The sequence below is a fragment of the Aphelocoma coerulescens genome, chromosome 14 (assembly GCF_041296385.1).
Source record: "Aphelocoma coerulescens isolate FSJ_1873_10779 chromosome 14, UR_Acoe_1.0, whole genome shotgun sequence".
NCBI lineage: Eukaryota > Metazoa > Chordata > Aves > Passeriformes > Corvidae > Aphelocoma > Aphelocoma coerulescens.
The window spans coordinates 15579846-15590213 of record NC_091028.1 but is presented as its reverse complement, the minus strand read 5'-3'; the positions used below and the strand labels follow the sequence as shown (position 1 = coordinate 15590213).

General features: G+C 45.1%; 1 protein-coding gene across 1 annotated transcript; it reads right to left on the bottom strand.

The window, feature by feature from the left end:
* Positions 1–5590: 5590 nt before the first annotated feature.
* Positions 5591–9157, bottom strand: THUMPD1 (THUMP domain containing 1). The gene is made up of 4 exons (XM_069030037.1): positions 8934–9157; positions 8480–8660; positions 7882–8130; positions 5591–7272 (listed from the first exon to the last, which is right to left on the bottom strand). Exons 1-4 carry the CDS (start codon positions 9147–9149, stop codon positions 6953–6955), a joined length of 966 nt encoding a protein of 321 aa, XP_068886138.1. The 5' UTR covers positions 9150–9157; the 3' UTR covers positions 5591–6952.
* Positions 9158–10368: the final 1211 nt, after the last annotated feature.

Sequence of the window (10368 nt, the reverse complement as noted above, 5' to 3'; positions counted from 1 at the left end):
TATTTAGTTTTACGTCTTGAAATGCTTAATACATTTCCAGAATGGGTTTGGAACTTGGTCCTGCAGATTTTCTGGATTGTGATTTTTGTGACTCTGCGTGTGTTAGTTTAGCCAGTCCATTGAGCAGGAGCATTTTATAAGTGATCTACAACTTCATCTCCTTTCCCACAATACCAAAAGTTGGAATTAAGCTTTAATGAAAAACAGAGCAGCCTTTAGGTGAGTTTGGGTTTAGTTATTCAAAAGGATTTCAGATTGTTGATATAAAACCAACTCTTCTGCTAATACTTGACCTGGGTCTAAATAGCCATCCTGTAAGAATAAAAGACTAACACAATTTACAAATGAAATGTATGTAAGCTTATCTGTTGGAAAAGGGTTTGTTATTGAAAAGATCAGTAAGAGAAGGGGTAATTTGCCAAGTTTGGCCATCACACTCAAGTGACATTTAAGATGCAGACCAGAACTCATCATCACTATCTGAGCTTCCGTCAGCTGTGGCAAAGCAACAGAGCTCAGCAGCTGCTCATTTCTTAATGGGTTCCTTTACAGTCCTTAAAATCCAAAATACAGTTATCTTCAAACACAATCTCACAGGTTTCTAGTGAGTGTAGAAAATTAAATCCCCCATGAGAGCAAGTAGTTTGTTTAATGTGATTCTACTGGAAGAAAAGTGAACAAAATAAGGTTGTGCTCAAGTCTGGCTGCAGCAGGGTTTTAAACTTCCCTTTTCTTGTATTACAGCTTTGTTCTGAAAGATTAACTTTTCTCTCCTTCATTCAGTCAGAACAGAGGGAAAACATGTTGAATATTTTAAATGTAATGCAAATTTTGGAACAGACAAACAAGAAATTGGATTAGGTCTTAAAGAGCAATCAAAAAAATGTTGAAAAATGTAATCTGGTCACAATTTCAGCATCTGATTCTTTTAAGGGCATTCAGATTTCAAATGTGAGTACTTTTTGGAAAAGTAATCCACTTTGAAGTGCAGTAATCAGATTTTTAATGTAATCCATTTATTCCACGTAAGTAATACATTTTTAAATATAATCTAATTATGACCTTTGAAACGAATTGATTTTAAAGCAAATATAAAAGTATAACCCTGCAACAGGTTCCTAGGTTTTGGTACTGGCCTGTGCTGGGCTTTAAACAGACCTGGTTAGATTTTTCCCTGAGCCCTGGTAGTGGCACCGACTGCTCATGGCAGCAGGGAAGGGCTTGCTCAGGAGGTTTTCTCTCTGCTGCAGCACCGACAGCTCAGTCTGCACATTGGGCCAGCCAGACTTGCCAACGTGTTCTTGCAGTTCTGCAGTGGTACAAAACCTGAATCTGACCATGAAAAAAAGGAAGAAACAAACTGGTGAGTCAAAACATTTCTGTTTGGTGTGTGGGCAGGAGCCCCGCTCTGCCTCTCTGCCCAGGGTTTCCAGAAGCCACACAAAGCCCCTCAGCTGCTCCCTTTGAAGTCGAGGTTGTGCTCAGTTTCAGTGGTGGGTGTTTGTCCGGCACTAGTGGCTTGAGGAATTACTGAGTCAACCAACTGATATTCCCTGTTTCTCCAAAACAGAACTTGTTCCTTTTGTTGGGCACTGGGAGTGATGTGCTGCCTGCCAGCTAAATCCTAAAAAGAGCCCACAGCTTTTAAATTTGCAGGCTTGCCAGAGAAAAGGAGCACAGCTTGGAAAGAAAGTAAGTGTTGTTATTCCTCTGTACAGAGAAGTTGGAGTTTGTTCAATAACTCTCAAAGATGATCCCTGGGAACACTCAAAGGAAGAAACAGAAACACAGAGTGGTGCTCTGTGCTCTTCACTGCTCCTCACCACAACATGCTCATCCTGGACTTTTGTGTATTCCAGTATCCTGTTCCCTGTCACTCTTAAGAGGACAACCTTTTGAGTAACAGATACACATTGCTCTTCTGCTGCTTTGGAATATTTCTAAAGCAATATGTTCTCTATAACTTTAAATTGTACATGGGAGAAAAGGTTTTTGAAAATAGTGGTAGAAGAGGGAAACATGGACTGGCCCTTATTTTTGTATCTGTAGTGCTGTCACTGAAAGCCATGATATACATAACTCTGTGCCAAATATTATTTTGTGAGAATGTTTTTTAATCATTGTTGGTGATCAGACTTCCAGCTCTGGCCATACTGGGTTGCACAGAGTTTCAGGATTAAATTTAATCAAGGATTTCCTGGACTGAGGTGTCAGTTCAGACTGTGAGATATTTCCATAACAGTCAATCTGTTAGGTGGTTATGGGTGCAGCAGAGGTTTAGATCATCCCTGCTAGGTCGCATCTCACATTTCTTGTTACCTCTCTGTAGCCCTTGCACTTCACACAGTGCTGCTACAGCGCTTGATTCAGAAGATATAAGTAGCAGTTGAACTCTGTGACCAAGGCTGTATTTAATAGGAGCACAAAAACACCAGCGAACCGAAGAAAAAGATTTACCCTTTATTTATCTTGGATTTTCCTGGTCCTGCTGTAAACCCACTATGCACTACCCATAAACACTTCTGCTGGTGGCAGGAGTCTGGGAAACAGCAAATGTGCTGTGCAGTAAAGCTGTTGATGACCTTTCAGGACATCTAATTGTTATTAACTAGCTAATGAACACAAGTCCTGGGCGAGGCTGTGCCAGGAGAGTTCTGCAGGTGCATCTCACCTCCTTCACACCCTTAAGCTCTAAAATGGATATTCCTTTGCTTTCCAGCTGCAAAGCTCATTATTGTCTAAGGTCAAAACCAGAGAGAAAACAAATGCACAAAATGCTGTGTCTATACATTAATCTAAATGGATCTGAGCTTGCACTACTGAAACCAGAGGATAGTTGAGAATTTATTTCTTTAGGAGCAGAAATGGAAAAGGAGATGTAATTAAATGGAGCTTTGAAGAGCTGGGTTTCGTGTCCCAAAAAGCAGCCACTGTGCTCTTTGGGCCATGCAGTCTGCAAAGAGGAGAGAGAGTTTTAGTGATTCCACCTCGAATCCCAGAGTGGTGGCTGCTGAGCGTGGCTTGTATTCAAACAGGTGAACTCCTAATGATCTGTAGATCATTTATTAGCTTCTCTGACAGAAGTTAGCAACTCATTTAACAGTTGTATTTCTTATTCGACTTCCTTGCTTGAACATTTGACAATCAAAGGGGTGGCTGGGGTAATCTCTTACAACTGATGTAATTACCTTCATCATTTTTCTTTCACTTTCAGTGGCTTGTGCTAAATCAGTTTAACTGCGACAGACTCAGGCTAAAGCTGCTGGTGTCTTCTGCCTCAAACTTAAACATTCTACTTTCCTTGTGCCAGCAGCAAAGGACCTCATAGAAACAGAAGCTATTTTGCACTTCAAGTCTGCACATCTCTGTTCAAGTTCAGATGTGTGAGACTTGTTTTACCACCACCTTCTCCTTTCTGGACTGAATGGTGCTGGCATTCAACAAATCAGGAAAAGCTGTGAAGCGATCAGGACCGAAAGGGAAAAATACTTAACAAATTTCCAATTTTATTACACTTTCAGGGGTTATCACCATCCCAGGGACAATACAACTGACAGCACCAAACACTGGCTATCAATTGCTGCCTTCGAAGGCCAGGTGCATTATTACAGCTGCTCTTGCTCCTGGGGTGGACTTGGTTGCATCCCAGTGCCAGTCTCTGAAAACAAAGCTAATTGTGTCTGAAAGCAGCAGGGCTGAGTGCCTGAATTCCAGCCATTTGCTCCAGTAAGTGCCTTCTACCTCAACCCCGTTAAGAGATATCTCTAGTGGAAATTTCCTCAAGTTTAAACACTCTCGTACACCTGTATCTCACTAATTAATTAGATACTTCTAAGGGGGTAGCAGAGGAGGCAATTTAGTCTCTTTTTTATATAGAAAAGGAATATTTAGGAATAGCCAAACTGCTAATCATAAAATAGGTAGCCTTATGATATCTTGGTTTGTTATATAAGACTATAAAACAATACAGAAAAGTGGGCAGAAATTATTCTTTCATTGACAGCTGTGGCCTATTTACCCTCTAAAAGACATAGAAAAATATTCTATACAAATTATTCCAATCCATATTCCTGAAACTTGGTGATAATAAGGCTAATGTGAACAGCTTTTCACTATGAAAGGCCAAAAAGGGCACTGCAAAATGAACTTAATGTCCTTAGGAATCCTCTCGACAGATCACTGTCAGTCTGCCTACCTGGCAGGATAATTGCCCCAACTTCCCTGCTGCCCATGTCCCCAGCTGCCCCAGCTGACCACTGGGCTGCCCAGGAGGCTCTGGGGCTCTGGAGTGGGAGCTCCTGGGCAGCAGGAGCCACCAGCCAGCACCAGACACAGCTGGGCTGGGGACACAGACTGCCCACACGGAACCTCACAGCAACGGGCAGTGTTTGCATGCCAAGGCAAACCTGTTCAAACATCACTCCTGGCAGAGCATTTTTCGTCCCTTTTTGTACATGCCACACCACAGTTTGATCCAAGAGCAATCTTAAATGTAAGAACATCATGCCCACAATGAACAGTTACTCATATTTCATGTTGTTTCCCAGGCAGGCCAAAAAACTAAGCCTCTTAGGTTTACAGGATTAGCTGTTTTAAGATGGCATTACCAGAGGGTGATTGTTATTTGAATAGGAATATAATACAGGAAGGATTTTGCAGCATGATTCTTTTGGGTGCAGGATATTACCAGCTGCTTCCTATCAGTGGGAGTTACTGGCGTTACTTAAAGCTCTCCCCTACTGTATTTCACTACTGAAATAATAAATGAGCTGAATTACATGTAAATTAATATTTTAATGCGACCCTCAAGAAAGGCAAGTTCGTACTGTGAAACACCAGGGCTGTGAGGTTGGCCTGCTCTTAAAAGAAATTATTTTCAAGCTTCTCAAGCCAATCTGAGTTTTAATCTAGCACAAGGGGAAGAGTGAATCTCAGAGCCAGGGTTTCATACCAAGGGATGGTCCTTGTGTTTCAAGTCAGCATTAGGACAAACTAGGTACACCAGAGTACAGTGTATCACCTCTCCAGCTGTCTTAGTAACAGAAGAGAGCAGGACTGGCAGAATATACCACTAGGAGGGCTGAAGCACCTGAAAAATTTGGGCACTGTAACATCCTTCCTCAGCATTGACAGCAATTATTTGGCTTTTCATGCAAGTGAGATCATAATAATGTCTTCTAGTTTGTCCATGAAGGTTTGAATTCAAACCACTGAAGCACTGTCTGACCACACCACTGAGCCCAAAGGTGGTGGCACAGTGGAGAAGCCAGGGAATTCATGTGTTAGCAATGAATGTTCAGTAAGTGCAAATTGTGAAAAATCAGAAGTAAACTGTAAGTCCTGTAGGCACACAGGTCAGTGAGAGAGGAGGAAAGAAAACAAAAAATCCCACTAAGTCCCCTGAGTCTTTGTCCTTAGAAGATAAGCAGGCTGTCATGAATCATGATCACCAACATCAACCACCAATAAACATCCAGAGTTGGCCTTTGTGTCTGGTCTCCTTTGGTAGGTTCCTTTGTGTGACCTAGAAATTGATGTTTTAATCCACACACAAGAATCTTCAACAGTTTAAAGAAAACACCACGGGAGGTAAGAAAGCAGACTTTTAATAAACGGGTTGAAAGGGAGACAGGACTAGGGAAAAAAGTCATCTTCATTTTCCAACTTCTAAAACAATCTTGAAAGAAGAGGAAAATATAAATATGAGAGACTTGAACACATCCTTTTCATTAAACCAAGACAAATAACAAATTGTGTTCTTCAAGGTAAGTCTTTTCCCATTTTATGCCAGAAATGAAATACTAAAGCTAGAAAGTTGTACAGGAAGCATATTCAAAACCCTGCTGGAAAGCAAGTTGTAGCTGCACAGGTTTTGGTTGGTTTTTAGAAGTCACAGGGACAGTCCACTGTAACAGCAAGACAACAGAAAGACTCACTAGCATTACTTTCAATCTGAAACAAAATTAATACCATAAAGCTAAAACTGTACCAAAAATTAAAATTTAATTTCCCTTATCTAGTATAGTACAATAGAGAGCTTCTTTCATAAGAAGTTTCCAAGCAGTATTTAAATCCAAATTTTGAGACTTAAGAAAAAAAAATAAAAACAAAAACACTTTATAAAAACTCCCAAGGATTGAGTCTTTGGAAAGAGCAGCAAAATGCTATTTGCAGGAAATTACCCAAAAGGATTCCATTCAGTGACCAACAGCATTTACTATAAATCAGTAAGTGCTGCATACACAGCTAATGTAAACACATGTAGTTTTGATAAAACCATCTGCAATGCCTGCACTGTACTTCTACTGTTCTAGAACAGTCCAATCTTTTACTCTGGATCATCTCATAATATTCAAGTATTTATATGTAACAGTTCTTTCCATTCATTTCAAGACAGCATATCCTTGTGTATATATAAATATATGTATAAAACCCTCCATCAAATTATTGGATTTACCTCATTCTGTTGCTCACACACAAAAATGTTACCGAGTTCTGCAGCTGTCAGATCACTTCCTTCCCAAAACCCCCTGCAACCATCTTTACCAGATCTCTCACTTCTGTCAGTAATTGCTCAGAGCTGTTTCTGTGCTGCCTTTTGGCTTCTGTAGCTTCCAGATAAAACAAAGGAGAGTCCATACATGTCAGGATGGCCACACCTACACATACATGCACAGACTGCTGCTTTGTGTGCCAGGTACAGGAAATGCACAACAAGGCTGTAGGAGGACAGCAAGCTTCACCAGAAAGGTGATGCACTCTTGAGCACCCTTACATCTGTTGTAATGTCAGTTCCACCTGCAACAAGCACTAAAATTCTTACACACGTGGATTTCAAAACCAGGATTTCAAAACAAAACCCCCTCTCCTCATTCCAACACCCTTTCAGAACACTGGGGCAACTTTTTTTATATGTTTGGATTATGTTTACCTTTCCCTTATATCACATTTTCTACACTGTCAGTGCATCATTCCCCTTGGGCTCAGATTCTATTTCACTTTGATTCTTGTTCTCTTCTTTAACTTCTTTAGAACTCTCCTCCTCAGTTTCTGCTTTAACTACCTCAGAATTCTGTTCTTCTGTCAGAGTTGACTTTTGTTGTGCATCTTCTTTGTTGCTCTTCACCACCTCCTGCAGATTGTATTTTCTGAACAGAACATAGTCCCTCACCACACTCAAGCAACAGACGGTTTTTATTATTTCCACCACAACTGTGTATTGTGGATTATTAAGATCGACTTTGTTTTCTGGATTGAGGCTGCCCACAATTCCTGTAAAAGAGGATGCAGTTTAAAAGATGCTGGAAAAACTGTTTAAGAGCATAAGCACGTCTTACTGAATGGATAAAAATTAAGACAGAGAAAGCAAGATCCACCTCAGTTATAGCCAATTACTTATTTTTGTAACAGCTTAGTAACAGAAGAGAGCAGGACTGGCAGAATATACCACTAGGAGGGCTGAAGCACCTGAAAAATTATCCCACTGCAATTACTGAGAACAAAATATTCAAGTAAGGCAGAGCTATTTTATGAGCCAAATATTGAACAGAAATAGTAACATTATAATTTCAATACAGCATCCAGAGAGAAAACCTGATAGAAGTCATTTCAAAGCACGTATCACTGATACTGACAATTATATTCAACAGTGCTTTCTCTTCTGCTTATAGTCTCTTAAGACATCAACACCAACACCAACATGGAATACTGATGTCAAGACTTTTTTTAAGTCTTAGAGAAGCTTCTGACGTTCAGCATACAGGTTTTAAGCAACAAATGTGTACGTCCATTATGACCACTTTTAAGAGTCTGACCCATGTTGTGCATGCAATATACCTGTGCATGTAAACTTGTTCTGTTTTGTGTGATATCCATACATACCTGCCAATTCCTTAATTACTTCTTCCCTACTCATATGGCTGTTATTACGAGCTTTGTAAACAATCTGAAAAGTACCCTTGTTAGGGGCTTTAAACCAAGGCTCAAAAAACGTTTCCGTGTATTTTTTCATATCTTCCATAAAAGCCTTGCAAGTTCCAGAAATGGGCAGCATGCGCAGAATGACTCTTGTTTTCTTCTTTTTAGTGGTGTGCATATCCTTTAGTATATGGTGCACCAGGTCCTCAGGTTCTGCAAGAAAAACAGTTGGGTATGAGCAACAAATTGAAAGTATCATCTCCCTTCTTCCCCTTCTAAATAATAAGATGAGGTAATGCACACTTGGCTGCACTGCTGTCAGCCTCAAATCCCTTTAAATAAAGCGCTGTTTTACTATACCAAGGCTGGAGAACCAAAGATTATTCTGTCAAAGCAGTTTCAACTACCTTTAGCTTTTTCACTAATGACAGAATTCAGTGGCACAGCCAAAGGGAAGGGTATTTGTTCGATATACACGTGTTACTCAGAAGCCACACTCTGTGGCCTTTTCCTAACAGTGCTCAGAGCAGTTTGCATTACCCAGCATCAGCTGAAGTCCCACCTATGCCCTGGGTTCTGATGAAGACCACGTTGTTGGCACCACTCTCCACCGACTGGAATCGCCGCAGCTTCTGCTCCGTCGAGGCACGGATCTGGCCAACCTCCTTCTTCAAGGCTGCCTCGACATCGTCCTCATCCTCCTCCCTGTCACTTCCAGACAGCCGCTCCTCGTGATCTGAAAACTTCACACAGGCACGATTTTCGGTGAGCACCGAGCAGCAGTGCCCGGCTCCCCGGGGCACACGGGCACGGGCCGGGCCTCTGCTCCAGCCGGCAGCGGGGCTGCGCTGGGCTTCGCCTGCAGAACCTGCGACTCTCGTGGCCGTGGGGCTCACCCACGGCTCCTTCCACACACACGCGGTGCGTTCCACACACGCAGCGGGAGCCGAGGCCGCGGGGCGCCGCTCCCCCGCCCCGCCGCCGCCCCGAGCGCCCGCCGGCCCCGCCGCACGCACCTGCTCGGGCCCGTAGAGCAGGTCCCCGTACTCGCCGAGCAGGCTGTAGGCCTCCCCCACGCACTTGCGCTCGTTCATGTTGCAGGTGATGAGGATGCCGCGCATGCCGGCCTCCAGCTGCCGCCCGCCGCCGCGGGGCCGCTTGGCCCGGCCGGCCGCCGCTGCGAAGTGCCCCTTGGGCCGCCGCTTGCGCGCCGCCGGCTCGGCCGCGGCCATCGGGCAGCTCCGCCAGCACCGCCGCGATGGCGTCAGCGCCGCGCCCGCCCGCGCCCGCCCGGCACAGCGCCGCGCCCGGAGCGGCGGCCCAAGGGCACCGGGGACCGAACGGCGGGCACCGAGCCCCGGGCACCGAGCGGCGGGGACCGAGCCCCGGGCACCGAGCCGATGGGACCGAGCCCCGGGCACCGAGCCGATGGGACCGAGCCGCGGGGACCGAACCGAGGGGACCGAACCGCCGGGACCGAGCCGCGGGCACCGAGCCGCGGGCACCGAGCCGCCGGGACCGAACCGCGGGCACCGAGCCCCGGGCACCGAGCCGCCGGGACCGAGCCGATGGGACCGAACCGCGGGGACCGAGCCGATGGGACCAAGCCGCCGGGACCGAGCCGCGGGCACCGAACCGCCGGGACCGAACCGCGGGCACCGAGCCGCCGGAGCGCGGGCCGCGGAGCCGGGCGGCGGCACTCGTGTGGCGCGCTCAGCCGCGGCCAGACTCGGTCACTCGCAGCCCTCGATGCTTTCGCTTCCCCCGAGCTCTGGACACTCGCTGGAGGGGAGCGAGCAGCCCTCGGTCCTGCTCTGCAACGCCGCGACCGACACCGAGCCGTGCGCCCCGGGGACGGAGAGATGCTTCGGCCACTTCCCTGCCTGCCCGACTCCCGAAGGTGTCGCGGCGTAGAGGGACCAGCTAAACCAGAAACTCTTTGAACAAGTAGATGGAGGCTTGGAAAAATAGCGATCATGTGCTGACAGAACAGCTGTGGCCCAGAGAAAGCTGTCTCTGTGCATCCCGGCCCGTAAGAGCCGCCGCTCCCTGCAGGAATTCTTCAGCTGCTTGGACAATTAAGGGGGTAAGTAAGAATTGTTACAGGTTCTGATCTGTGGAAAAACTGACCAAGGCAGTTGCTCGAAATCCAATAGAAGAAAACCACCATTGGAAGCTTTTCCTATCATCTAATACTTAGAGATGTTCATCTTTATTAGATGTAAATAAACTGCTTGCAGTTTATTTAAACTGCAGACCGACACACAGACTTTGGCAAAGCTTCTGTACCTGCCCTTACACTTTTCTGCCGTTTGTCGGCAAGGGTTTGTTTAAAAGCTTCAGATCTCACTGGTTGTGTAATACAGTTTCATTGGCACTTAAACCATTACCTCCACAACTTCTTTAGGTAGTGACAGCCTCTGCTGTTTTAACATCTGGCTACAATTCATA

Coding starts and splice junctions, on each gene's coding strand:
- THUMPD1 (XM_069030037.1), bottom strand. CDS start 9,149: ATGGCCGCGGCCGAGCCGGCGGCGCGCAAGCGGCGGCCCAAGGGGCAC. Junction 8,661..8,933: donor TGCTCTACGGGCCCGAGCAG/GTGCGTGCGGCG, acceptor GCCTGTGTGAAG/TTTTCAGATCACGAGGAGCG. Junction 7,273..7,881: donor AGTAATTAAGGAATTGGCAG/GTATGTATGGAT, acceptor CCTCTTTTACAG/GAATTGTGGGCAGCCTCAAT.